The 25,310-nt window shown below is 53.1% G+C and overlaps 11 protein-coding genes across 11 annotated transcripts; 5 read left to right on the forward strand and 6 right to left on the reverse strand.

Annotated features, from left to right (window-relative positions):
* Positions 1-234: 234 nt before the first annotated feature.
* Positions 235-1,041, reverse strand: BO95DRAFT_445190 (uncharacterized protein). Its single transcript, XM_025587088.1, has one exon. It carries the CDS (start codon positions 685-687, stop codon positions 466-468), a length of 222 nt encoding a protein of 73 aa, XP_025439912.1. The 5' UTR covers positions 688-1,041; the 3' UTR covers positions 235-465.
* Positions 1,042-2,041: 1,000 nt separating this feature from the next.
* On the reverse strand, positions 2,042-3,200 carry BO95DRAFT_210710 (Sas10/Utp3/C1D family protein). The gene is made up of 3 exons (XM_025581112.1): positions 2,795-3,200; positions 2,576-2,742; positions 2,042-2,515 (listed from the first exon to the last, which is right to left on the reverse strand). Exons 1-3 carry the CDS (start codon positions 2,973-2,975, stop codon positions 2,168-2,170), a joined length of 696 nt encoding a protein of 231 aa, XP_025439913.1. The 5' UTR covers positions 2,976-3,200; the 3' UTR covers positions 2,042-2,167.
* Positions 3,039-4,766, forward strand: BO95DRAFT_210787 (putative 2-dehydropantoate 2-reductase). Its single transcript, XM_025581113.1, has 2 exons — positions 3,039-3,265; positions 3,420-4,766. The coding sequence occupies exon 2, from the start codon at positions 3,427-3,429 to the stop codon at positions 4,726-4,728; it is 1,302 nt and encodes a 433-aa protein (XP_025439914.1). The 5' UTR covers positions 3,039-3,265; positions 3,420-3,426; the 3' UTR covers positions 4,729-4,766.
* A 38-nt stretch (positions 4,767-4,804) lies between these two features.
* On the reverse strand, positions 4,805-6,470 carry BO95DRAFT_368534 (uncharacterized protein; the record flags this gene model as incomplete). Its single annotated transcript, XM_025582835.1, has 6 exons — positions 4,805-5,152; positions 5,190-5,305; positions 5,359-5,421; positions 5,510-5,564; positions 5,662-6,261; positions 6,330-6,470. The coding sequence occupies 6 exons, from the start codon at positions 6,468-6,470 to the stop codon at positions 4,805-4,807; spliced, it is 1,323 nt and encodes a 440-aa protein (XP_025439915.1).
* Positions 6,471-6,790: 320 nt separating this feature from the next.
* On the forward strand, positions 6,791-7,942 carry coq4 (ubiquinone biosynthesis protein COQ4). The gene is made up of 2 exons (XM_025587089.1): positions 6,791-7,086; positions 7,209-7,942. The coding sequence occupies exons 1-2, from the start codon at positions 6,855-6,857 to the stop codon at positions 7,859-7,861; spliced, it is 885 nt and encodes a 294-aa protein (XP_025439916.1). The 5' UTR covers positions 6,791-6,854; the 3' UTR covers positions 7,862-7,942.
* Positions 7,943-7,948: 6 nt separating this feature from the next.
* On the reverse strand, positions 7,949-9,231 carry BO95DRAFT_445197 (DNA-binding protein). Its single transcript, XM_025587090.1, has 4 exons — positions 9,011-9,231; positions 8,799-8,884; positions 8,727-8,737; positions 7,949-8,580 (listed from the first exon to the last, which is right to left on the reverse strand). Exons 1-4 carry the CDS (start codon positions 9,032-9,034, stop codon positions 8,297-8,299), a joined length of 405 nt encoding a protein of 134 aa, XP_025439917.1. The 5' UTR covers positions 9,035-9,231; the 3' UTR covers positions 7,949-8,296.
* Positions 9,232-11,092: 1,861 nt separating this feature from the next.
* BO95DRAFT_210793 (guanine nucleotide exchange factor SEC2) lies at positions 11,093-13,730 on the forward strand. Its single transcript, XM_025581114.1, has 3 exons — positions 11,093-11,324; positions 11,393-12,035; positions 12,100-13,730. Exons 1-3 carry the CDS (start codon positions 11,317-11,319, stop codon positions 13,540-13,542), a joined length of 2,094 nt encoding a protein of 697 aa, XP_025439918.1. The 5' UTR covers positions 11,093-11,316; the 3' UTR covers positions 13,543-13,730.
* Positions 13,731-15,302: 1,572 nt separating this feature from the next.
* BO95DRAFT_516449 (putative pre-mRNA splicing factor) lies at positions 15,303-16,424 on the reverse strand (the record flags this gene model as incomplete). The annotated part of the gene is made up of 3 exons (XM_025591819.1): positions 16,249-16,424; positions 16,136-16,189; positions 15,303-16,060 (listed from the first exon to the last, which is right to left on the reverse strand). Coding segments are annotated over exons 1-3 (903 nt in total), but the record flags the coding sequence as incomplete, so codon positions are not given.
* Positions 16,425-17,487: 1,063 nt separating this feature from the next.
* pmt1 (protein mannosyltransferase 1) lies at positions 17,488-20,559 on the forward strand (the record flags this gene model as incomplete). The annotated part of the gene is made up of 5 exons (XM_025582841.1): positions 17,488-17,750; positions 17,821-18,110; positions 18,161-18,444; positions 18,502-19,962; positions 20,032-20,559. 5 exons carry the CDS (start codon positions 17,488-17,490, stop codon positions 20,557-20,559), a joined length of 2,826 nt encoding a protein of 941 aa, XP_025439920.1.
* A 183-nt stretch (positions 20,560-20,742) lies between these two features.
* BO95DRAFT_394448 (uncharacterized protein) lies at positions 20,743-21,783 on the reverse strand (the record flags this gene model as incomplete). Its single annotated transcript, XM_025583692.1, has 4 exons — positions 20,743-21,048; positions 21,148-21,349; positions 21,537-21,580; positions 21,643-21,783. The coding sequence occupies 4 exons, from the start codon at positions 21,781-21,783 to the stop codon at positions 20,998-21,000; spliced, it is 438 nt and encodes a 145-aa protein (XP_025439921.1). The 3' UTR covers positions 20,743-20,997.
* Positions 21,784-22,779: 996 nt separating this feature from the next.
* Positions 22,780-24,717, forward strand: erf2 (palmitoyltransferase ERF2; the record flags this gene model as incomplete). Its single annotated transcript, XM_025585127.1, has 3 exons — positions 22,780-23,747; positions 23,808-23,916; positions 23,971-24,717. The coding sequence occupies 3 exons, from the start codon at positions 22,780-22,782 to the stop codon at positions 24,715-24,717; spliced, it is 1,824 nt and encodes a 607-aa protein (XP_025439922.1).
* Positions 24,718-25,310: the final 593 nt, after the last annotated feature.

Genomic DNA, 25,310 nt, shown 5'->3' on the forward strand with positions numbered 1-25,310 from the left:
AGTAGTGGCAGTCATGATGCTGCTGCTGATGATGATGATGGTAGCCAATCTTCGTCGCCATGCAGAAAAGAAGGGGAAACAAGCAATGATGTATCTCAACCATTTATCAGCACAAGCCCTGCCTCAGACGACACAGGGACTTGAGGTTAATTCCATCCCATTCCACAAGGCAACGAAAACATAACTAGACAGAAAAGTACATTCCCCAACACCAGCACTCGGGAGAAAAAAAGGCTGGAAGAGAGACCCGTTGTCGGAGATGTTAGAGGGGGGGGGTATGATATGTGATGATTTTGCATCATGCAATTCGAAAAAAAAGGAAAAGAAAAATGCAGCATAGATCGATCTCTTATGTCAAAAGAAATTCAAATCCAAACGGAGATATGGATTTATATTTGACCGTTTTCTTTCAATAGATCTAGTACTGCTTGGCAGCAGCCTGGCAGGCTTTCTGTATGTAGAAAATTAGCAATCTCTCCCACACATACTACCCGCATACCTTTCTGTCACAAAGGGCAATTTGAAAACGGGGAAATAACGAACCAGCTGATCCAGATACCATCCGCAAATGGACATGTTGCCCTGGTTCTCGTCCATGCAGCGACGGAAGTTCTGCACGTCGGTGGCGCAGGCCGGGTTCTCCCAGGAGCTGTTGGTGGCGTTGCCGGCCCAGAGGGCGTTGTCCATGGCCTGGGGCGCGGCCGGGGGAGCAGCGGCCTCAGCGGCCTCGGCGGGAGCGCTGGAGCCGCCGCCGCTGAAGAACCCGCCGATGGCGTGGCCGATGGAGGATCCGACTGCTACACCACTGTTTTTTGGTCGGTTAGTTATGTTATAAGGGTTTTTGGAAGGGGACCACCGGGCGATGCGGGTGGTCTTTGGTTCAAGGCGGAAGGGGACAACACGGCAACCGCCCGGGCCTACTTACGCAGCAGTGGAAGCCATCTGGCCGAAGAGACCGGGGCCGGAGCTCTGGACAGGAGCAGCCATCGGGGCCGGGGGAGCAGCGGCAGGAGCAGCGGCGGGAGGGTGCGCGGAGGTCGAGTGAGGCTGGCTGTGCTGCTGCTGGACAGGAGCGGCCGGTCTGGCGGGTGCGGCAGTAGGTCTGGTGGGAGCGCTGCGCGCGGGGGTGGGAGCGGCACCACGGCGTTGACGAGGCATTTTGGACTGTGTTGGTAGGTGAATGGGTGGGATGATAGTAGGGAGTTGAGGTTGGTGTTGAGAAGGAAGTGGTGGTCTGGATGGCAAAAGATCGATGGGGGGGGGGAAAGATTGTCTTTATGGAAAAAGAACAAGCTCGAATCCCCGTCGGGCGGAGAAAGTTCCAAACCTCCGATGCTGTGCCTATTTCGCCACTGCTGATTGGTGTTGCCTTGGCTTATGTCAGCTTCCGGTCCGGCAAATCGGAACTTGTCGTTGATTGGTTGAGTTCCTCGGCCACTTCAGGTACCTACTGTACATTTGCAAGTTGAATCCATGATTGAACCTAAGATTTATCATGTGATTATCGGTTTACACTGAATTGATACCTGTGGACAGCAGAATCCGAATAACTATTGCATTAAGGCTCCATCGATTGCACAGTTATTGGGAAACTTTACAGCAGTTGGACGGAAACCTTCGACTGAAATTCCTTGATCGCGGCCTATATACGGAGTTATCCATTCATCGAACACCCCTTATCTCCGGCCGATGTTCCCTCATGAGTCACCGCCAAACATGTCCATGATCCACACGGCTGAGCATGTGTGTGTAACCAGATCAACATCCCATGTTGCCACTGTTCGGCTGTGATGGAACATTGCAGTAAGTGGTGGAAGAGTCCAAGCGTCGCGCCGATTCCACTGTCGCGCTGTAGGAGGTACAGCTGCCGGCCCGCACAATACTCAGGAACGGATACCCGACAAGCCTTGCGCATCACATGGTTTGGTCAGGAGCCGGTCTGAACGATAGTCTCCGTCGAGTCCTCCTAGTTGACCCATGCTATAGGCCTTGAGGGCTCCCTTCGTAGTGGGATATATGACACCCTAGAAACAGACCCGAATGCGACTCGGCCAACGATCAAAAGTGCTAGTTGTGATTGATAAGTGGAGTAGTGCTTAGCCATGCAGAGCGGACCAGCCGACCACAATGCTAAGCCATGTGCACTGTTGAAGATCCAGAGGCTACCTCATTTGAGATTCTTCGCTTTGCGCATGTCGCCCTTCTTCTTCCGCCTATCCTTCTTGACTTCTTTGCGCTCTTCTTTGTTGAGTTTCTTGCGTTGCTTATCCTTGGTTCTCTTCTTGTCCTCGTTGGCTTGCTTCTTCTTGCTCTTCCGGGTGGTCGGTGCGGGTTTCTCGTCCGCGTCGTCGCTTTCGGCATCAGACTCGTATTCGGAATCGTCGGTGACATTCTTGGTCGGTGGATCGGAGGTCGAGGAGTCTTTCTTCGCTAGGAGTGATGCCTTGAGCTGCGCGCGTGCTCTTTCCTTCGCCTCTCGCTCTTTGCGCTCCAAGTCGATTTTGTCATTTCCAGCCTGGCCGCTGATTAGTACTGCCATGCTAAGAGAACTGCCGACTCCTAGGATAGAACCTACAAGACCGTGTTTGATGAAGCGACTGGCGGCCTCTTTGTCGAGCTTGAGAGTGCGTTGCTCGGGGCCCGTCTCCAGCTCTTTGATCTTTTCGAAGTATTGCTTCACTCGGGTCAACTCGCGAAAGACCGGGTGTTCCTTGGCGTTAACACCGTGCAGGCGCAACCAGGCTATGATAAAATCAGTACGTACACAGCTATCGCCGAGGGAATGATGACATACAGAAGATGAGAGATTCCAAGGTATAAGTGACCAGGACATGGAATTTGGCTTTGTCCAGTACTGGAAGATTGCTCGATGTTTTCACAACGGAGCCGTCCAGCACAGGCTGGAGAATCTCCTCGAGGTCATCAATGTTGTCATCTAGCTGCTCAAGCAGCGGGAGTAGATCTGCAGCCTCCATCTTGAGCACGGTTCTTTGTATGCTGAAAGGAGGAACCTCGAAAATCTGGTACAATAAGGTGATTTTTTCGGTGATGAAGGCGGTGAGCGAAGCGGTAGCGGGTCAAAATTGTCCGTCGCCTCTTACTTCATTCGCATCTTTCACTTAGCTTTCATCTTCCATTCTTCCGAAGCTTACTGAACGGTTTCATTAATATCGTCATGATCAGAAATCCCTGGCTCTAATTGCCCATATCTCAACTGAAAATCATAGGCTGATCAGGGAGGAGAACGACCACTGTCTCCACAAGGGTACATTCCCCCGGCCCCCCCGGTTTCTCAAGACCGCTGTTCCGCGGCAGCTTTTCAAAGTGTCGTACATATTCAGACGCAGTCCGCTGTGGCGGACTGGACCATATACATCATGCTTCTCATCGGTATTAAAAGCTCGGCAATTTACCGTCAGCTGCTTCATGTCGAACTCTGCCAATGAACCGAAGGAATCGCTCGACGCCGGCTCCAATTCCCGGCTCTCAGGGCGCATACACATCGTGGGTAGTGACAATGACGCCTTATTTATTGCTCACTCATTAGCAAGTCGACGGTCTGTGCCGCCTATCACTTTGATGTTGAACGATTTTGGCACCTACCAAAAATGGGTGGCTGCGAAACAGAGCATAAGTTTGCAAGCGAATGGGTTGGAGGACATCAAGACCGGCTTTGATGTGAACGTCAGGAGGGGCAAGGCTACCTGGTACTCGATTCCCCAGACGACCGAGCAGGGAGACTACGGAAATCATGACACGCTCGAATATGAGGGCGACTTCTATGGCGCGGCGGAACCTGAGTCTCCCGGAACCGTGCAATTCCAACAGGATGACTCGAAGATTGAGTGTGCAATCATCCCTGTCAGATCGAACTGGACCGCCCTGGCCGTGGAATCGATTCAGCATCGCTTGACGCCCGATTCGACAATCCTGATCCTCTCAGACGGCCTGGGCACGATGGAAGAAATCAATAAGCACTGCTTTCCGGACCCGATGACACGACCGCACTACATGCAAGGAGTATTCACCCACTACATTCGTCGGAGAAAGGGCAGTTTTCAGTTCTATCATGCTCAGCTGGGCACACTTGTATTAGGGGTTCCACCGCAGGAAAACAAACTGTCTTTAGCTGAGGCCGAGAAAATCTATTGGACGCAAGCCTGGGCTCGAACCACCAAGTACCTCATGCGCATTCTGACCACCACTGCGCCACTCGTCGCTACTGCAGCAGCCCCGACCGATCTCTTGTTAACCCAGCTGGAGCAAATTGCGGTACAATCCGTTCTCCAACCGCTGACCGCGCTCATGGGGTTCAAAAACGGTGCTACTCTTTACAATTACCACTTCACCCGTCTCACGCGCCTTCTCCTCCTCGAAACCTGTAGCATCATCGCCGCTCTGCCCGAGGTTCGGTCAATTCCTGGGATCGAGGTACGCTTCGGTCCGGAGCGCATACGCCGCCTGCTCACCCAAATCGCCGAAAGGACTGCCGGCCAGGAGAGTAATATGCTGCGTGATATCAATGCGGGCAAGGTAACTGAAATTCAGTTCCTGAACGGCTACATCGTGCGCAGAGGCGAGGAGCTCGGCCTCAAACCAGTGATGAACTACATGATTCAAGCATTGATCCAAGGAAAGACATATGAGACCAGACAAAAGGAAATTTCTGCAATTCCCATTGATGTCCCCATGGAAGGGCGAAAAAGGGATTCTCGAAGCGCTCCATAATTCGAATTAGACCGCAGGATGCTCCCAGGATCGGGTCATTTTACTAAACAATTTCCTTTCAACTATGCCTATATTCCTAGCAGGGAACCGTATCTAGGGCTTGAAAGCAGAGCCGTCTTATCTGTCTCCACCGGTTCAGGAGCATTTGTACCTTTTCTGGGTGGAATTGGTCGCTCTCACCGGACAGAACACTCTCCAGATATCGAATCGCTGTATCTGCCTCTTCGATATATGCGCCAATCCAGTTTCGGACGACCTTAGCGGATCTCCTTTCATCCACACTCTGACTCGAGTAGCCGAGAACATGATCCTGCCAGTCCTTGGGCGTCATATATGTGATCGTAGCGGCGATTTCGGTCCGGTAGCAAACACCACCGGCTGTGACTTGGTAGTTCCTGATTGGCCCCGGATTAGCGACGGTGATCTGCACCACAACAGAAGCAGGAGCGATAGTACTGTACATACCCCAGGTACTGATGGAAATTCAGTTCCTCTTGCAATTTAGGGCCGAGATCTTTGAATATAATGGCATCGAGATATAGAGTCTCAGATTCGTTTTCCTCCAAGTAGAAACCATCTATAAAACGAGGTCAACCAAGAGCGCAAGTCTAGGGCTGCGTGGATACTCACACTCAGTGAATAGAAAGTCATTCGGATGTGGACCATAGCTCATATAGATCTCATCCCCTTCATCTGCGACATAATAACAAGAAGTCAATCAATAAATCAGCCCCAAAGAACCTTCCAGGCAAATAAAAATGATGAGGTAATTTAACCATACCGTACTCCTTAGCCGCGCGAAATACATAATGAAGCCCATCAAACTTGACGTTGCACTGAGACACCCATCCCCAAAAGTCAGCCATACCACTTCCCCGACGCAACGCGCGCGCGCACACACACACGCACGCACGCTTGAATGGCCGAACTCACCGCTACATCCGAGTGATTGAAATAGTCAGCGAAAGGCAGCAGAGCCATGGCATCATTGCGGTCCTTTGGCGGTTCCTGGCCGGGCACCAAGTAAAAAAAGCTCCTCGTGTTGACGATCAGCCAATGATACGAGAACTGGTCCCAGTCGGTGTTGGGGAACACGGCAACCACCATGTCCCAGTCCCTGCGCAGGCGTTGTTCCTGCTGCGCGAGGAGGTTCTGGTGGGTGGTTTCGTAGTCGTGCGCGCATGGTTGCGGCAGGATCGTGGTCCATTGGCCGGAGATGGAAGGGGGGAGGAGGAGGGCTGGGGCGTCGGATTTGGGGAGTGCCGACGACGACGACGAGTGCTCGGCTTTTGTTGGATGCCGGAATGACGCAGGCCAGAGGATGGGCATGCTCGCTTCGAAGTCGGCGCGGGTGGGCCAGGTGCGCCGCCAGAGGGTGTAGGGTTCCAGGTCGGCAGGGTCGCCGTTGGTGAGATAGGCGGCGTATACAGCGTGGGTAGGGGTTCCGTCGGAGAATCTGCTGGAGAAGGAGGTCGGGATCCGTGAGGGGGTTAGCATGGCTTCGTGGGGCACTGTCACGATGGCTTCGTCTTTCTGGGTTGGTGGGTTTGGGTCAGTAGATGGCTGGCGGCTTTGTTGGGTTGGTTATGTATTTGTCGTACTTCTATATGCCGTGTGGCGATCATTCCTAGTCCTCGACCGGGAAATCGTGCCGGACTGACTCCATTGATGATGATGCCTTGAGAAAACGCCCATTCGGTAAGAGCTTCATGTTGCTCGCCGGGCCACCAGGTGGGTCGCATGTTTGCGATTGTCAAGCCGGGTGATGCGGTGTTGTTCTTATGTGGATGTTGGAGATACCCGTGATCTGATCGATCGGATGATTATGTTAACCACTGATGTATTGCTAGCTGGCTCTCCTGTTCAATGAATCTCGCGATTGTGACAATGCGGCTGCGTCGCAAATTATCTGGGAATGGTCCCGCGCTCAACCCAATCGATAAAGAAAAGTCTCTTTTTTTTTTATCTTATCGATCTTTATCAGACGGTACGGCACGCCAGACCCACCACTCACGCTATCCGGAATCTCCCCGAAATCGTACCACTTGCATCTACTTCGACCGACCATTGCCCCCCCCCACGAAGCTCGAGTCCAGTGCGACGTGGTGTCCTTTTGAACCTCTAAGATGTCTGTTCTTGGGAAGCGCAGCGCTGCACTCAGCGTTCGGGAGCTGAACCTCCTTGCCACAGCCACAATCGCAGCTCCTGTTCCCCTCCAGTCTCGATCCGCGCGGTCTTTCTCCGCCTGGAACCGCCCTCCGCCAAACTATCCCGGCCATGTGCCATTGACCTTTTTCGAGCGCGGAGCGTTGGCCGTCGGCTCTGCTTTTGGAGCTCTCATCAACCCTCGACGAGCTGGTGCGTCTTGAACCCTTTGTCTTTTTTCATCAACCTCGCCCCACATTCTCCTCTCCGCAATCACGCCTCCTCCCCTCTATATCCGATGACCCACACTAACCACGAACACAATCACCAAACAGATCTCATCGCAACCTGCGGCGAAGCCACGGCAACCCCCTACTTCATCTACCGCCTGCGCGACGCGATGCTCTCCGACCCGACGGGGCGGCAGATCCTCCGCGACCGACCGCGCATCACCTCCCAGACGCTCCAGATGTCCTACCTGCGCACGCTGCCGGAGAACACGGTGGGGCGGACGTACGCGACCTGGCTGGACCGCGAGGGCGTGTCGCCGGACACGCGGGACAACGTGCAGTACATCGACGACCCGGAGTGCGCCTACGTCATGCAGCGGTACCGCGAGTGCCACGACTTCTACCACGCCGTGACGGGCCTGCCCATCTTTGTGGAGGGGGAGCTGGCGCTCAAGGCGTTCGAGTTTCTGAACACGTTGATCCCGATGACGGGGCTGAGTCTGTTCGCCTCGGTGCGGTTGAAGCCCGCCGAGCGCGAGCGGCTGTTCAAGATCTATCTGCCGTGGGCGGTGAAGAGTGGCCTGAAGAGCAAGGAGCTCATCAATGTCTACTGGGAGAAGATTCTGGAAAAGGATGTCGGCGAGCTGCGCGAGGAGTTGGGCATCGAGAGGCCGCCGGATATGCGCGAGATCCGGAGGATGATCCGCATGCAGAAGAAGAGGGAGAAGGAGGCGGCTGCGGCGACGGCCGGGTTGTAGTGTGTTGGTTTTTGGCTTGGTAGTGGTGATACCTGTGTATATTATAGTATTGCATGGCATGGATATATTGTTATTCTTGGTTCAAAAGAATTTCCTTGGTTTGGTTGGTGGATCTACGTGGGTTGATAGAGAGGTGTGAAGGAGGACTCAAAGGTCACGCGGAGTAGGCTGTACGCAAGCCGGCCTTCCGCACGAAGCAGGCGTAAGAGTAGCTTTTCATATCGAGGCCATTTTTCCCGCCACCGCTGCAGAGCCAATAATCCAAACATTAAGCGCATGCATGGTTCACCCAGAATCTAGACTGGGCCGGAGAAAAGAGGAGCAGGCGAAAGGTATCATAAAAGAGACTGCAAAAGACCATCATCATCACCTGCGGACGTCAAACGTCTCTCTCGCTAATAACACTTCATCACATCAGATTTGTTGTTGTCGCCTCTACAAGTCCAACAGATCGTCGTCGTCGTCCCAGCCACCTTTGCGCCGCGAGATCACGATCTTGTGCTCCTCCTCGTCCTTGCGCTGGTTCTCGGCCATGGCATTGAGCAGCTGCTTCAGCTGATCCTCCGACACCTTCTGGCGCAGTTGGCCGGTCTGCGCGAGCATGATCAAGCGGTTCTCCACGTCCATGGCGCGCGATTCCTTGACGAGGCGGATGCGGCCCAGGCGGTCGGCGGCTTCCGGTTCGAGGATCTGATTCAGAATGGAGGCACGGCGGTCGGCTAGTTGGGGAGCTTATGGTGAGTACAGTCTTTATTTTTTGCAGCGTGGTGGTCGGAGGTGGAGGAGAAAAGATGGCGCGGAGATTGCTCCAGGTCGGGCCCTCTTCACATGTCACAGGTGGATCTGGGATGGCTATTGCGCATACCTTCAGCTTGTCTTGACGAAGTGTTAGCAATTAGTGGTTCCAATCATGTGAGTAGCTGTAAGGAGTGCGTACTTTCTCTGATCTTCTTGGCCGTCACCTGGCCCGCCGCGTGCACCACCGCTCTGTTGCTGGAGCTGAGCCATGCGGGCCCGTCTGATCTGTTACATGTCTGAGCATTAGGGTCGAAGAACAATACTCTGGTGGGAAAGAACGAGGTCATATATGGCATCATGATGCCAGGAGGGGAAGATCGAAAGGTCGGAGCATGAGGCTGGCATACTGACCTCTTCCAACTCTGCGTCGGCCATGGTTGCTACTGGTCAAGTTGATCGACAATCTGTGGAAAGGGGGGTTTCTCCTTGATCAGTGCGGTCTGCTCGGGGAATTTCAGTGTAGATCGTCGGACCAAGAGAATCTCTGCTGCGAGATCCTACAGTAAAATTGTATTGAATGGAAACCCAAAGTTGGAAAAAAAAGATTAATGCACAGAGGGAATGGAGGAAACCCGCTCATGCATCTGCTATTGATGGAAGTTTCCACCCCCACCTTGATGATAGCCCCGTGCCTCAGGCACTCAGGCCACTAGCGTACCACCAGGGCGGGGCGCCATGAGGCATCCTCAAGGCCATCATTGCCCGATCGGGAAATCGATAGTATGGCCGCAGGCGGAGGCAATGCAGCTTCGATCCGCTAGATTGGGACGATTACACCGCAATTCAGCTCTATTGCCTAACAATGACTACAATTCAAGCAGTGACAGCTGGGCTCTCTGCCGATCAGGGCCTCAACCAAGGATCAGTTGAGGTTCCAATGTCTCAGAAGCTGATAATTCCCTTGTTTGCTTATACTCATATACATATATATCTAGTTACTGCACGTACGGTCATCCACTGCCAAGACCACAGTCATCTTCAGTTCACCGAGCACTGACAATCCCACTGCTTTGGGTTGAGATTGTCCGGTAGGGCCGGGCTAAAAAGCAAACCGGCGCGATCCCAACCATTGACAAATGGGTCTCCAATTTTTTGGGTCGGGTCTTCAATTGCATCGAGGCCAGGGTAACCCTACTAGGTGAGTAGTAGTATCTAGGGCGAGAGGGGGTGGAAGGGGAAGAAAAGGCAAGTGAGAACAAGCCCCCCCCCTTCCCCTCCTAGTCCAGCCACTCACTCCGGTATCCCTTTGCGAGACGCTGGCCTGTATCAAGATCACCACACACACCACCCTCGGAGCGGAAACCGAAGAAGCCGCCGGCATGGGAACGTGGCTTCGAGTTATTTATAAATCGGAATGCAGTGAAGGAGACGAAGATCGGTACGGGGGAGTACAGTACGGAGTACTGGTATCGGCAGATCCGTCTCCAGCCATTGCAGGGGGTCTCTTTTTTTTTTTTTTTTTTTTTTTTTTCGGGGGTGTGATGGAGGTGTGATGGTTTCTCCTTGGGGGACATATGGACTCGGAGCTAGAATGACCTTCCCATCTGGTCATTGCCTTCGCTAAGCTTCACTCACAGATGACGGGCAAAGATATCGGCCTGACGCGACAACTGAAGTTTAAGCGCCTGAGGGTGTGATTGGGTGAGTGGAAGGTATCTCCGCGTATTCTCCGTAATTAGCGTAAGATAATACGACACCTGCACTCGCCACCGGAGCTAGTGCTGCAAAAAATCCTTAACCGTCCTTCGAGTGGCCGCCTGACCCCGGGCGGCGATACCGGTAATATACAGTAATTACCTCGATTACTCTGGCTTCCAAGTTGCTTCAGGCGCCGCCGAGGCTGTGCTTCTGCTCCAGGCTGGTGCCCATCAATTCCGTCCGTTCTCCGTCTGTCTGTCAGTGTCTTGTCTATCCCGTACTCTCCGTACTTCGTACTCATTACCTACTAACTTACTACAACCTTACCTATTCAAAGTTCTCAAAATCACCTTTGCCCACTAACCTAATCCTTAATCATATGAAATTTTAATTCAGACCTCGCCTTCTTACGCTTCTTTCGCTTCTTCTGCTTCTTCGTTTTCCCTTCTTCTTTCTCTCTCAATACGAACCAACAATATCAACGCCCACCTGGAGAAAAAGAGGGGTAGTATCCGCGACTCTAATATCCACACCCTTCCTTTTGATCACGCCCTGATTCCCCGATCCGCCTCTATCGTCATCTGTCCGGCTCTATCCTACCTACCCTACCTCCCCCTCCCCTCCTCCTCCACCCCCCCTCTCCCTCAATTCGCTTCTACTCACTCTCCTTCACTTGTTCTTTCTTCGTACACTCCCTCATTGTCTTTTCTTTCATCAGGCGATCCTTGTTGCGTCGTTCAATTCCCGTTCTTTCCTAGTTGGTCTCAATGCGTCGTGGCTCGACTCGCTGATTTCTCTCCACGCTGCGCGCTGGCGGAGACGTTGCATTACTCTTGCACCTACCACCCCCTACTTCACTTGTCCCATGCATAGATCTTGATTACGCTCTCTTGAGTCTGTGAGGGGTTGCAGATGGGAAGTCCCGGACCTGCTATATACGTGGTTGTGAAACCCGCCTCGCTATCATTGTAATACCCCATCTATCTTCAACAACCCGACCCGCAGCTTCGCTTATCACCATGGCCGAGTATGTCTTCTTAACCTGTTCATTCTCTTACTACATTGTCATACGACATCACTAACTGTCGGAGACAGTTTCATCGCCTTTCACACTTACTATTCGCGTCACAATTTCCTCTCACCCTCCAACATGCTTCCGCGGCCTACCAGCCACAGACGATCCCTCTCCTCCGAGAATAGGTCTCTGTCATCCGACAGAACCATTACGAAAGCGCGCTCTACAAATGATTTATCGGAAATTGTCACCGAGAAACCCACTCCCGGAGTCCGATCATCCAGTGTGGGAAATTTTCCAGACAGCAACTTCAATACCCTTAAGGATCCGAGACTCGCGAGCAGCGCGGAAAGCTCGGAAACCGCATCCACCACCCAGCCGCACCACCCCGATCTCAGCAATGAAGTCGCAGCTCTGAGTGTTAAGCTTGTTCAGGCGATCAACAACCAAACCACGTTAGATGACAGCTTAGTTGCCACCCGCCAGGAACTTGAGCAAGCCCAGAAAAAGATCCGCTCTCTCGAGTCGGAGAACGAAAAATACCGGCGCGACGTTGAACAGGAAGTATTAATCAAGAAGGCCGATGTCGATTACGAAATGTTGCGCCTACAGGCCGCGTTGGCTGAAGAGAAGGCCCAGCGCGCGCTTGCAGAGAAGGAGAAGAAGGGCATTGAACAAGAACTAGAGACTTTGACTGCTGCTCTGTTTGAGGAGGCCAACAAGGTTAGATCTCAGTAATCTATGCTGTTGTCCCAGCTCATGTGCTGACATGTTTTTCTAAATATAGATGGTCGCAGCCGCTAAACTTGAGCGTGAAGCGGTAGAAAAGAAGAACGAGCAATTACGCGCTCAGGTCAAAGATACCGAAGCACTCCTCGCATCGCATCAGGAGCAACTTGCCGAATTGAAATCTGTTTTGCAAGGAATGAACGTCACCAAGGACGATGCTGATGCTCGGACCATCATCTCAACTGCGCCCTCCTCTCCAGCTGCACCCATGCGGCCTCCATCCATCAGAAAGAACATGGAGAGTTCGGATGCCCTCGAGGATGTCATCGCAACGGAAGATATCACACCGGCCCCTTCGACCAGTTTCCCACACCTAATCAAGGCTGTTTGTCGCACCGATATACAAGCGTACGAGGACTTCCGAGAACTGTTCACCACATCGAGACTGTCAAAGCCGCCGAGTCGTGCCACCAGTGGGTCTTACGCCGGTTTGAATGTCATGAGCCTGGCTAGTCTAAGCACTGGCGGCTTCGGCTCTGCGTCCTCGTCGCCTGCGAAATCCAATACCCATTCTCCCAGCGGAAGCGTGTCGTCTCCTCAACCGGTCACTTCCCACATCCCACTGAAGGAAACTCGTTTTTACAAGCGGGTGGTTGTAGAAGATATTGAGCCAACACTGCGACTGGATGCCGCCCCCGGGATCTCTTGGCTGACTCGGCGGTCTGTATTGGGTGGAATTTGTGAGGGTAGTCTCTTGGTTGAGCCTATGCCTTCATCGGCTAAGCGGTACGAGTTCCCATGTTCACTCTGTGGCGAACGCCGGACCGGCTCCGTCAACGAGAGGACTCATCGTTTCCGCACTTCCGATAACGAGACCGCCCAGCGCTACCCGCTATGTGTGCTTTGCTTGGAGAAAGTGCGATCATGCTGCGAGTTTACAGGGTATCTTCGCTTGATTCTCGATGGGCATGTTCGGATTGGGGATGCCGAAGAGGAGAAGGAAGCCTGGGATGAAACTATCAGATTGAGGGAAAGAATGTTTTGGTCCCGAATTGGTGGCGGCATCATTCCATTATTCAACCAGTTACACCGACAGCACGCACATCACGAGAGTTTCTCGAGTGCAGCAGAAAATCCTCTGGAGACGATTGTCGATGGCCCGGAAGAAAGCCTACCAGACCTCACGCCCGAGGTTGATCACGCAAGTCTGCAAATTCGAAGTATCGACGAGCTTGATAACGAACTGCAGGACAAGACCTCCCTTAACGAGGACCCTTTCGTGTCTGCTCCCGCGGACGTCGCGGTTCCGGTGACTGTCACGGTGCCTGATGATGGCACGGATACCGAAGACCATGAAAAACTATTCCATGATACACATGAACAAATTGACGGGCCATCGGAAATCGCCCAGATCGCCCATGTTGACGAAGAACCCCAACCCTCCGTGCATATAGATGAGACTGTTATCAGTCACCCTGCAACCAAGAGTGGCGTTTGCTGATTCATTGCACCCAACTTACTATCCGAACACACGGATACAATGTTGTCGACCTTCCATTCTCGCGTTTCAGAGCCCCGTGTTTCGATATCCACTTGCTATATATCATTTTCGCTCCATTTCATACCCGAAGATTTTCTCGTGTGGCTGCCTGCTTAATCACTCACCGATCCCGTCGCTTTGCTGCCTGAGGCATATTTCAGAGCAAGCGCAGCCCATGGTATGTATTATTAATTCTTACTGAACTTGCCCTTCCGCCCTGTATAAATAATATCCTATCTTCGTTTTTTTTTCTGTTCTTGGTCTTGCTCACAGACGCCGTTGTTTTCTCTTGCCGAGCGCGACTCCTGATCACGCAGAAAGGAGCCGCGAATGAACCATGACATTGCATTCGAGTTTGATTCTTCGTTGTTCCTTTCTTCAGATTTTCTTCTCCCAAGATTGTTCTCCTTTTTACCTTATTTGTCGTCTTCTCTTTCGCTTCTTAGTCTTTGCTTCTATTGCTGGTACTAGATACCATTCCATACATGGTGACAGGATGGTGTGGCATACGAGATGGATGATACCGAAGCATGGGCTGACGAGCTTCTACACATGCACATATTACAATCTATGATGATCTTAACACCTGGAGCAATAAGCATAAAGCATACAGACCCTGTAGCCTACACCGTACACGAGTAATGGCGTGGAATGACTGCATCAAAGGGGGTTTGTTTTGGTCATGAATTTTGCGACAGGATGGGCCTGTCTCGTCTCTCGCATCCGGAAAAAAAAAGAGAAATACCAGCGAGTCAAGTTATACATGCTCCGACACAAAGATATGGGGACTAGAGAAAAACGAACAAAAAGAATAAACGCCTCCATGAGAAAGATGTGAAATCGGATGAATTTAGCACCGGTGGGAGTGGGGGTGGGGTTTCCCCGCGAGCGTAGCAAATCAATAACAGCTTCAAAATACCCAATTACCACTCCTCTTTTCGTTGGTGGAATAGCAGCTACCGCTGGTAGTTACCCTGTCGCTCGTGGATCCGTCGAATCTGCTCTTCGACACTCATATTTTGCGGATTATGAGGGCCACCCGTGGGACCGACGGGCACGGGACCCTGCCCGTGGGCACCTTCGAAGGCCATCCTTTTGTTGCTTGAATCCTCCGCTGCTGCTGCCGCAGCAGCCGCGGCGGCGGCACCATCGGTGGGGAGGATGGAGGAGTCGAAGACGTCGCTGCGCTGGCTGGCGAGCCGCTTGAGGTTGTTGACGACGTCCACGGTCGACAGGTTGGTGGTGGCGCTGCGCGACTCGGCCTTGGCGCGTTGCTCCTTCCAGCGGGGGTCGAGGAGCTCGATGCGCATGTGCTGCTCGAGTTCGGCCACGGGGATCTGCTGGTGGCAGTTGGGGCAGAGGGCGGTGGCGCCGCCGGCGTTCTGGCGGCGGGCTTGCGCGCGCGGGACGTAGTCGGAGCGGATGCGCATGGGCTGTTGTTGTTGTTGTTGCTGCTGGGGCTGGGCGGTGGCGTTGGCTTTGAGGGCGGCGGCCTGATCGCGCGCTTCCATGCGCTCGCGGATCCAGCGCTCCTCTTCCTGGTGCGCGGCGGTGAGCGCGGCGGCGGGCGCGGTGGGCATGGGGAGGCCGACGTGGGGCGGGTAGATGGGGCCGGCGGTGTTCTGGACGGGGGTGGGCTCAGGGACGAAGGGTTGGGAGACTTGTTCGGGGAAGTGCGGGTGCGGGTAGGCGTTGTAGTAGTTGGAGGCGTCCAGGTCGGTGGGCATGGCTTCTTCGATGCGCAGCGGGTTGAGCGACATCATGGCCTTCTGCTCGAGGGAGGCGGACTGCAGGTCGTGGAGGGAGGTCGGCGGCGGCAAATCGATCTGGTCGTCGGCCGCGGTGAACAGCACCGTCTCGACCACGACGAAATCGTGCCAGTCGATCTCGGCGTAGGCGATCCGCTCCTTCTCCTCGGCCTCCTCCTTCTCCTGCTTCTGCTGCGCTTGGTATTTGACCCACTCGGCGCGCTCCTTGGCGCGGTCGAGCACGTGGTACTTGTTCTGGACGTTGCGCTCCAGCTCGCCGAGTCGCTTTTTCTCCGTCGTCGCGGCGTCGATGCCCTCCGCACGGAGCAGGATCGTGTATTGGTCGACGAGGCGCGTGAAGAACGAGTAGAGACTGTGCTGCGGGCGGAGGAAGTCGAATTGGAAGTTGCGGGCCTCGCGCTGGGAGAGGGCGGTCATGAAGGACTTGCCGCGTCGGGCCACGAACAGGGCCGTCAGCTTGACGACTTCGAGATCCTGCGCGTTGATGATGGGCATCCGGGCGGAGAAGTGGAACTCGGGGGGCTCGGGGGGGCCCTTGGGCTTCTCAGGCTCCGCGGCCGCGCTGGCTTCGCCGGGACGACCTGCGAGCGCAGTCGACCCTCGCCCTTCCTTGATCTCTATGAGGCGCCATTGGTAGAATGGGCCGTATGCGTCGTCGGGGTTGAGGAAAGAGAACTTCGGGTTGTTTCGCTCTTTCTCGCGAACACGATCTGGAGAAAAGCCGGAATGTGTTAAGAGGTCGGAGTCGGAGCTTGGGGCCATGGAATCGGTGAGCCAGAACTTACCTTCGAACACAGGACCGTTTCGAGCAACGTATCCGGCGGTCTTCTCGACAATTGCTGTTGAGATTGTCAGTGTGAATACTTGCGGACGGGGTTTGGCCGAAGCTAGGACTAACCTCGAATATCCTTGGGTGGCAATACCACACCCTCCGGGGGCTTGTTCACATCTTCTGGTAACGGAGTACTTCCATTACTAACGGCGGCCATACTTCAAGCCGGTAAGGGGAGATCAGTCTGTTGAAGAGACAGAAATCCGAGATGCGAGAGTGGTCTTGCGGGCGTCGGGATGTCCTTTTCGGGCTGGACTTCATCTACTCCGAATAGCGAGTCTCTTCCCGGACGGCGGTTGCTGCGGACTGACTAAGCGCGGGCGGTGAACTCAATGAGAGGTTCCGCGCGGCTAGCAGAGATGAAGCGTGATTGGCTGGCGGAAAGCCGGGAGTCTAGGCTTAGAGCGGACGAACGGTTCCTGTCCTCCGAGGCCATACCATGATCCTCGTGATGAAATTGCCATGGAATTGATTATGCTTATACAAATTGAGCACTGTATGCAAAATAGATTAAACAAAGAAGTAAGGCCAGTCAGGACAGTGCATTTCATTGTATAGAGAATTGCGCCCCAACTCCTCTGTATCGTGACCATTGCCGCCCCCATTTGGCTGGGAGGCAGTGCCAGGCTCTCAGTCTTACTATGCACAGTGCATACGTACTGTTTGCATCGGGACGGAAGGAGGGTCCAGCCGCCGCAGCAGGCCAGCCACCGATCGGAACTGCATGCTTCAATGAATGGATGCTTCTCTCCCTGTCGCTTTCTCTTGCTGACGGGCAGTTTTACTTAGTCGATTCCTAATCCCCTACGAGGCTACTACGCAGCTACGGATTACTTACCACTAACCCGACGATCTGGCCTCAAACCGGTCAACTACGCTTTCATCCCGCCTCCCTAATCGTCCCACACGTGTTGTCTTTGCCCTCTTTCTCCATCCATCTCTCCTCACTATCACCACCACCACCCCATTCCTTTACCTTTCTTGCTGCTGCTTCCACCTCCCCCACGCTGTCATGGCCTTTCTTCTTTTTTAATTCTTACGCTCGTTCATTGATCTCTTTTCTTTTCCTTTTATTTCTTTGATCCCTCCTATCTCAAATCTGTCCCTGCTGCACCAAGCGCCGGGCTTTTTTCTATTCCAAGGCTCCCTCCTGGAGTTGGAGCAATTGACTGCACGGCTTTCGTCATTTCGCTGGCCCGCAGCAATATCTGGATGATCTAATCGGGTTATTGTTTGTTTCACTCGACCCTTTGAACCTGTCCCCTCCTCGCTCCTTGACCCTACCAACTTTCAAGCGCCTTAACAATGGCGTCCCAATCTAAGAACACCTTGGAGGTCAAACCCCCAAAGTCGCAATTACGCTCTTCAAGTCGCTCTCCGGGTCCGAAAAGTCGCAAAAATGTGACTGTGCGGGCACCCAGTTACGCCTCGGAAGGTGTTACGGACAACAACATCTTCAAGCTCCCCGCCTCCGACTACAAGACATTGGTCGTAGTGACCATTGTGGCTGCGGTGGTTCGTCTGTTCCGGATCTACCAGCCCTCCAGCGTTGTCTTCGATGAAGTCCAGTATGTCTTGAGATTATCACCGTTGCGCATAGTTTCTAGAACAACTCCCGTCTGACGATCTCATGAACAGTTTCGGTGGCTTCGCCTCCAAATATATCAAAGGCCGCTTTTTCATGGATGTCCATCCTCCGCTTGCTAAACTTCTCCTCACACTGGCTGGCTGGCTTGCAGGCTTCGATGGCGAGTTCGACTTTAAGGACATTGGCAAGGACTACCTCGAGCCCGGGGTGCCTTATGTTGCGATGCGGATGCTTCCAGCAATCCTGGGTGTTTTGACAGTCCCGTTGATGTTCTTGACTCTAAAGGCGTCGGGCTGCCGCAATATTTCGGCTATTTTGGGCGCCGGTGTTGTCATCTTCGGTGAGTAATGGCTCAGTGGCGGCTGGATAATGTCTGCTAACTCGGCTCAGAAAACGGTCTAATCACTCAATCGCGTCTGATTCTCTTGGATTCTCCGTTGGTATTCTTCACCGCGCTCACGGCTTTGTCGTTCACATGTTTTACCAATCAACATGAAATGGGGCCATCGCATGCTTTCCGTGGATCCTGGTGGTTTTGGCTGGTCGCGTCTGGTCTTGCCTTGGGTGCTACTCTGAGTGTCAAGTGGGTTGGTTTGTTCACTGTTGCGTGGGTTGGATCGCTCACTGTTCTCCAACTTTGGGTGCTGCTCGGCGACACGGTCAATGTCACACCGGTATGCAATGGAACCCTATGCTCCACCTATGAGAGAAGCTAATATGTTGTTTTCTAGCGTCTTTGGTTCAAGCATTTCTTTGCCCGCTTTTTCTGTCTCATCATCATCCCGCTGACATTTTACTGCGGGATGTTCGCAATCCACTTCTTGTGCTTGGTCAACCCTGGAGATGGAGACGGGTTCATGTCCTCAGAATTCCAGGCAACCTTGAATTCGAAATCTATGCAGGACGTTCCTGCAGACGTTGTCTTCGGCTCTCGTGTCTCCCTGCGCCACCTCAACACACAGGGAGGCTACCTGCACTCTCACAACCACATGTACCCTACGGGAAGCAAGCAGCAACAGATCACCCTTTACCCCCACAAGGACGAAAACAACGTCTTCATTCTCGAGAACCAGACACAGCCCTTGGGTCCTTATGGAACGGTGGAAGGTCCTCTGGCTTGGGACAACATTACCGCTGAATACATCGAAGACGGCGCTACTATCAAGCTTAACCACTTTGTCACGCGCCGGCGAGTCCATTCGCACGATGAGCGCCCCCCTGTGACTGATGTTGATTGGCAATTTGAGGTCTCAGCATACGGATATGACGGCTTTCCTGGCGACGCAAACGATCTCTTCCGCGTTGAGATCGTCAAGTCGATGTCCGATGGTGAAGAAGCCAAGAAGCGGCTTCGGACTATTCAAACTAAATTCCGCCTCGTACACGTCATGACTAACTGCGTTTTGTTCTCTCACAAGGTCAAGCTTCCTGAGTGGGGCTTCGATCAGCAGGAGGTTACTTGCGCCAGGGGAGCCACGCTACCAAACAGTGTCTGGTATATTGAATCCAACAACCACCCGATGCTGGCTGAAGATGCGGAGAAGGTTAACTACAAGAACCCTGGGTTTTTCGGCAAGTTTTTCGAACTACAGAAGGTGATGTGGGTGACGAATGCCGGTCTCACGGAATCGCACGCCTGGGATTCTCGCCCTCCCTCGTGGCCTACCCTACTCCGCGGTATCAACTTTTGGGGCAAAGACCACCGTCAGGTCTACCTCCTTGGTAATCCGTTCATCTGGTGGTCGTCTACTGTGGCTATCGCAGTCTACTTTCTCTTCAAGGGCGTTTCTGTCCTTCGTTGGCAGCGGAGCTGCGGTGACTATCGCAACGTTAACTTCAAGCGTTTTGACTACGAGATTGGCACCACTGTCCTCGGCTGGGCTTTCCACTACTTCCCTTTCTATCTCATGGCCCGGCAGCTCTTCTTGCACCACTATTTCCCGGCGCTGTACTTTGCGATAATGGCACTCTGTCAGGAATTCGACTTCATCGCCAATCGCGTTAGATCGCTTGGCTTGCCATCCAAGCCTGTGATTGGCAAGATCCTGGCTGGTCTATTCCTTACCCTCAGCATCTTCACCTTCGTCATTTATTCGCCCTTGGTTTACGGCAACCCCTGGACTCAGGAAGCTTGCAGACAAGTGAAGCTCTTGGATACCTGGGACTTTGACTGCAACACCTTCTACACCGATGTAGGTACCCTAACCTAGGGCTGAGAAGCTTTAATACTCCTGGGTGCCATGACTGACATATCGCCTTAGCTTAGCCATTACGTGACTCAGTACGTTGATAGTAACGCGAACATGGCTATTCCGCCTACGGAGACATCTGTTCCACAGGCCCCTCCCGTTGTGGCCCCACCTCAGGATGCGCCTCAACAGCATGCTCAGGAAGTTCTTCAGGAAGAGCCTCAAGAGCCTGCGGTGACGCCTCGGGCCCGTCACAGCACCAAGGCACGAGTAGAATACCGCGATCAGGATGGCAATATCCTGGATGAGGAGCTCGTTGCCTCATTGAGAAAGGAGGGCAAGGTGTCCTTCGAGACCCGACACGAGACCTCGACTCGCTTGGACAAGGGTCATCTCGTTGATATGGTTGACGGTGAGATCGAGTTTGCTCCGCCGCATCCGGATGTTGAGGGCCAGAACCCCGAAACCATCCAAAGACATCAGCCTCAAGATGTCGAGGAAGGTCCAGCTTCAGTAGTTGGGCACGGGAGCTCCGAGGAACGGAAGGGCTCCGCGGACCCTAAGCCGGCCAGTGAGGTGAATGAGGCGACTAAATCTTGAACGAAATAGACTTGGAGCATTTAGTTTGGGGCTGTTTGTATTTTCATCCGATCTTTAGCTCTGCTTATTTACTTTCCTGTACTTTTCTTCGACAGTAATCTTTCCTCTTCGGACTAACGAGATGTGACTTTTGTGTACATGAATACCTGTTTGCGAGATCAATGAAGTACTATACTACTTGTGACATCTTACACTTTAAAGGAGCAGGTATTTGTGAAACTAAACAAGAACAGAAACGATAGTCTTCTAAAAAAAGAATCTCATCAAAAAAAAAGAACTATGCACAAAGCTGTTATCAGTACTCTCTCTCTCCTTTCCCACATAAACTTCACTCTAATCTTCACATCTTCACACAAGTTTTAGTGTACAGCGGTCAATTGCCGATGTTGCCTCAACTTCAATTCATCATCAAATCCCTTCCACATGGTGCGGGACCGTTTAGTAGTCCCACTCCTCCTTACCGTACTTGTTGAAGCGCTCGTGAAGGTCCTAGCATTAGAGGATTTAGCATCCTTGTTCTTTCAATGCCAAAAAAAAAGGGAGTACATGGGGGGGGGAGGGTCTTATATAAAAGCAGCGGCTACTTACGGCGGGGAGAGTGACGTTGGGGACGATGACAGTGTTCAAGGCACTGGGAGCGTTGCGCAGGGGCTGGCTCTTGTCACCGTGGGGGTGGTACTGGTACTTGTAGACCTTGCCCTCGGCATCGGCCTGCTCCCAAGGCATGGCGCTCTCGCCGATGCGGACGTTGCTCTCGGAGGTGACGGAGGTGGGCTTGCGGCCGAAGTACCTGCATTTTGAGGAACACATTAGCACAGAGTAGCTGGAACATTGACCAGAGTTGGGGTGGAAGTGCAATTGGGTTTGCGATGTGTGTGAAAGAACGGCCGAGGAGGAGGAGGAGGAGGAGGAGGAGGAGAAGGCCAATTTTGCAAAAGCGAATTCGTGTGTCGTCGTGCGGACAGGAGGGGATTTACCATCCGGCAAGCAGGAAAGCACCAGACATGACACCGAGGAGGACCTAAAGGGGTAATGCTGGTTAGGAAATTGGCCCGCGTTTTCAATTGAGAGTGGCTGCCGTACGTAGAGCTCGGGGTCACGCTTGGGAGCCTTGTCGAGGTTGGCCTGCTCCAGCTTGGAGGACTGGAAGCGGCGCTGGGGAGCGCGGAGGAGGGATTGGCGGGCGAAGGCCCGGCGAGAAGCCATGGCAGCGATCGAGGACATTGTGGTGGATTGTAGTTGAATGTGTATCAGCCCTTGTTTGGGGTAAGAGAGTATGAGGTGTGGGTTTGATTTGGCTTGGGGGGGGGGGGGGGGGGTTGAGAATCGGTGGGTGTCGGACGATGATGTTGCCGGCGCATCATCAGGTGACATCCCGTTGGCCAGCGGGATTTTGACTTTCTGGTGCTATGGAAGGGCTGACTCAGCTGCTAAAGCTGAGCTGAGCCCGTTGTTGCCTTATTTGACAGGCTATAATAAGGCTGCTCAGGCTGCACGCAGTGACGCAGTGGAGTATCATACGGTCGGTCGGTCGGTCCCGGGCAGGCACTGCAGTCGACGTCCTCGACTTTTCTTTCCTCAGGCCGCCATTGCCCAGTCGCGACCTTTTGGCTGGCTGTGCCTTAGGTATTCCCCGTGACGCTGATACGCTTCCTTACAGCCCACCACCATCACCCCCCCCCCCCCTCCCATCTTCAGGTCATGGTCGCCCTTGCGATCGTACTATGATGGGCTCCGGTTGCTAGGAAGGCCTCCTCCTCTTCATCCCCTTCAACATCCCCTCCTTCAGGTCCGTTTGTTCGGTGCTACAGTACAACTCTCCTGCCCTGGGTTCATCTACCTTGGACAGGGGTTGGCCCAAGCCCTCTCCTCCCGACCCCCGATATAATTCGAAATTAATTGTCCGCGAAACTAATCGGCCAGTGCTCTCTTTAGGCTGCTTACGCTCATTTCCGATTATTCAATCACTTCTACTTCGATCTACGATTTTTTTTCTGTCACTCCTTCAGACCCTCTTAAGTTCGACTTTGATCCGACCCTGTTCTATACCACTCATTAACCGAAGAATTGCGGTCCCCGGTTCCCGGTATCTAGTTTATCGAATCTATCCATCCTCTTTTACCCCTGTCTGGCTGGAACATGGTTGATGCGCGCTATTGATTCACGGAACCCTGATCATTGACCACGCCATACAAACAACCTACTTTTCTCTTCCCAGCAATGTCGGAGACCAGCGATGCGCCGAATGCCCCGCCGGCGCAACATGCGCTGGGTATACCGCGACCCCCTTCCGTAGGCGGAATATCGTCGCGAGTGACCGATGTGGCTTCAGACGACGGAGAGAATTCCCAAGCCTTTACTGCTATGTCGTCGCAACCGCCACGCTCGCGACCGTCTGTATCCCGACGAGTACCTCCACCCGCAAGGAGCTCCATCACAACCACGAGTCAGACGACGACAAGGCCTGGAAGTTCTGGCAGTCGACTGAGTCGATCTCACATTCCTTCCTTAACGGCGCAGGGCTTCTTTCGTCCAATGTCATCCCAGCGACTTCAGGCCCATAGAGGTCGACCGATGACGAAAGGAACCACGACGGACACTTCGGAAGAATGGGGCGAGCACGGCAGCCAGAACCGGCAGAGTCTAATCTCGAATAGCACCGCACCTCGAGATTCTCTCCCGCCAATAGATCAAGAGCCCCCTCCTTCGAGAGGCACCGAATTCACAGACCCTATCATCCCCGACCGAACGGCGTCGAATGCTAGCCCAATGGGCAATACGACGGGGAGGAGCATAGGCGAGAGTGCAAAGCTTATCCACGACAGGGAGAGGGCTTACAAGCTCAAGCCACCACATCTCAACCTAGGCGTGGACCACGGCAATCCGAATGCTCCTGATGCCCCTCAAAAATCGCCTCTTTCCTTTCTCTCGCTGCAGAACAGGAACCATGTGCAAGAAGCCCGTGATCGCGCGCACGAGAGGCTGTCTTCTGCCGGGTCGACACCTGCGTCGATTGAGAAGCAACCCCAAACTACCAAGCGTAGTCGTCTGGGGAAGAATTATGAGTACTTCGTCGGCAACACGATATTCTTTGGCGGCGGGAGGCTGCAGAACTCGAGGGACAAGCCCGTCAATATTGCTACTGGGATATTCGTGGTTGTGCCCTCGGCACTGTTCTTCGCATATTCGTGAGAGATCCCGGCTCTTGAGGATCCTGATACAATCTTGACTGACCGCCATGCACATAGGGCTCCCTGGCTTTGGCATCATATATCTCCTGCCATCCCGATCTTGTTTGCCTACCTCTTCTATTTATGCTTTTCGTCGTTTATCCATGCTTCGGTGGTTGATCCCGGGGTAAGAGTCTTTCCAGGACAGGCTGCACTTTCGCATGCTGATTTGTTGTTCTAGATAATTCCACGAAACCTTCACCAGTTGCCTCCCCCAGACTCTTCAGTTGATCCACTGGCAGTAGGCCCGCCGACTAATGACTGGGTGATGGTCAAACTGGCGACGTCCGACGTCGCAGCCATGGATGTCCCCGTTAAATACTGTGAAACTTGCTGTATATGGCGGCCGCCGCGCTGCTATCACTGCCGAGTGTGTGATAACTGCGTGGAAACTCTGGATCATCACTGTGTCTGGCTTAACAACTGTGTGGGCCGGCGCAACTATCGCTATTTTTTGACCTTCGTGGCATCCTCCACGCTACTTGCATTATTCCTCCTAGGTGCCAGTCTCGCTCACATCCTGGTATACCGCAACCAGGAACATATCAGTTTTGGCTCTGCGATTGACAAATGGAGAGTGCCTTGGGCCATGGTGCTGTATGGCGCAATTGCTGCGCCGTATCCTGCTTCCCTCTGGACGTATCACATCTTCCTGGTTGGCCGAGGCGAGACAACTAGAGAATACTTGAACTCTCACAAGTTTGCCAAGGTCGATCGTCATCGTCCCTTCACGCAAGGCAATGCCATCCGAAATTGGCTGTCCGTGCTCTTGCGACCGCGGCCTCCGACTTACATGCAGTTCAAGAGAACTTACAATGCCGGTGACCAACGCTTGAGCACCGTAAAGCGCAAGTACCTCCCTCGCCATGTTGAGCGTCAGCCCGACATTGAGATGCAGCGAGTCCCTTCTTCGCAACCTCATGAATGAGGCGTTCATTTAGGACTCTGCGTTTCGCCTTGGTCCTGTCGGCTCCATGTCTTATTTTTTTTTTCATGACACAACTTACAGTTGCACCGTAGGTAAACTGTTCCTTTTTGAATTTCTTGCCTCCTCGACCTCTTCTTTTTCTTCTTCTCTCTACCTCAAGACTATTTGCAGATGTAATGCCTGTTGCACCTTTTCCACAGCCCTTTGATTCATCCGGCGTCTTTAACTTTCAAGCCTTACATACCCCTTTCCTTCTTCTCTGATATGTCGAGATGCTCGCGCCAGTAGCTTATTTGAAGCATCACTTGGCTATACTTTCTTTGCAAGATATTTTTCCTTGTTGTTTACTCTAGAGGCACGCCACCTTTACTCAAGGTGCATATCTCCGGTTACCCGGCCCAACTTGATATCACGCGATGTTTAGGGTTCAATGTACAACAAGTCGAATACATTTGTGCAGATAGACTACAAACGATTGGTGCTTGTCGAAGAGGCGATGCACAGAAGCGTCGAAAAGAACGAAAAAAACCATTGGCAAGAAAAAGAGCGAAAGATGGGCAAGTTATGCCGCCGCATAAGAGGTAGTCCGGCGG

This window comes from Aspergillus brunneoviolaceus (genome assembly GCF_003184695.1).
Source record: "Aspergillus brunneoviolaceus CBS 621.78 unplaced genomic scaffold BO95scaffold_54, whole genome shotgun sequence".
Classification (NCBI taxonomy): domain Eukaryota; kingdom Fungi; phylum Ascomycota; class Eurotiomycetes; order Eurotiales; family Aspergillaceae; genus Aspergillus; species Aspergillus brunneoviolaceus.

Excerpts from the sequence above, each read along its gene's own strand:
- BO95DRAFT_445197 (XM_025587090.1), bottom strand. The coding sequence starts at position 9,034 with ATGGCCGACGCAGAGTTGGAAGAG. Across the intron at positions 8,885-9,010 it reads CCGACGCAGAGTTGGAAGAG|ATCAGACGGGCCCGCATGGC; the intron begins GTCAGTATGCCA and ends GACATGTAACAG.
- coq4 (XM_025587089.1), top strand. The coding sequence starts at position 6,855 with ATGTCTGTTCTTGGGAAGCGCAGCGCTGCACTCAGCGTTCGGGAGCTG. Across the intron at positions 7,087-7,208 it reads CATCAACCCTCGACGAGCTG|ATCTCATCGCAACCTGCGGC; the intron begins GTGCGTCTTGAA and ends ATCACCAAACAG.
- BO95DRAFT_210793 (XM_025581114.1), top strand. Across the intron at positions 12,036-12,099 it reads TGTTTGAGGAGGCCAACAAG|ATGGTCGCAGCCGCTAAACT; the intron begins GTTAGATCTCAG and ends TTCTAAATATAG.
- BO95DRAFT_210787 (XM_025581113.1), top strand. The coding sequence starts at position 3,427 with ATGTCGAACTCTGCCAATGAACCGAAGGAATCGCTCGACGCCGGCTCC.
- BO95DRAFT_445190 (XM_025587088.1), bottom strand. The coding sequence starts at position 687 with ATGGACAACGCCCTCTGGGCCGGCAACGCCACCAACAGCTCCTGGGAG.
- BO95DRAFT_210710 (XM_025581112.1), bottom strand. The coding sequence starts at position 2,975 with ATGGAGGCTGCAGATCTACTCCCGCTGCTTGAGCAGCTAGATGACAAC. Across the intron at positions 2,743-2,794 it reads CTTGGAATCTCTCATCTTCT|CCTGGTTGCGCCTGCACGGT; the intron begins GTATGTCATCAT and ends ATTTTATCATAG. Across the intron at positions 2,516-2,575 it reads GCTTCATCAAACACGGTCTT|GCTGGAAATGACAAAATCGA; the intron begins GTAGGTTCTATC and ends ATCAGCGGCCAG.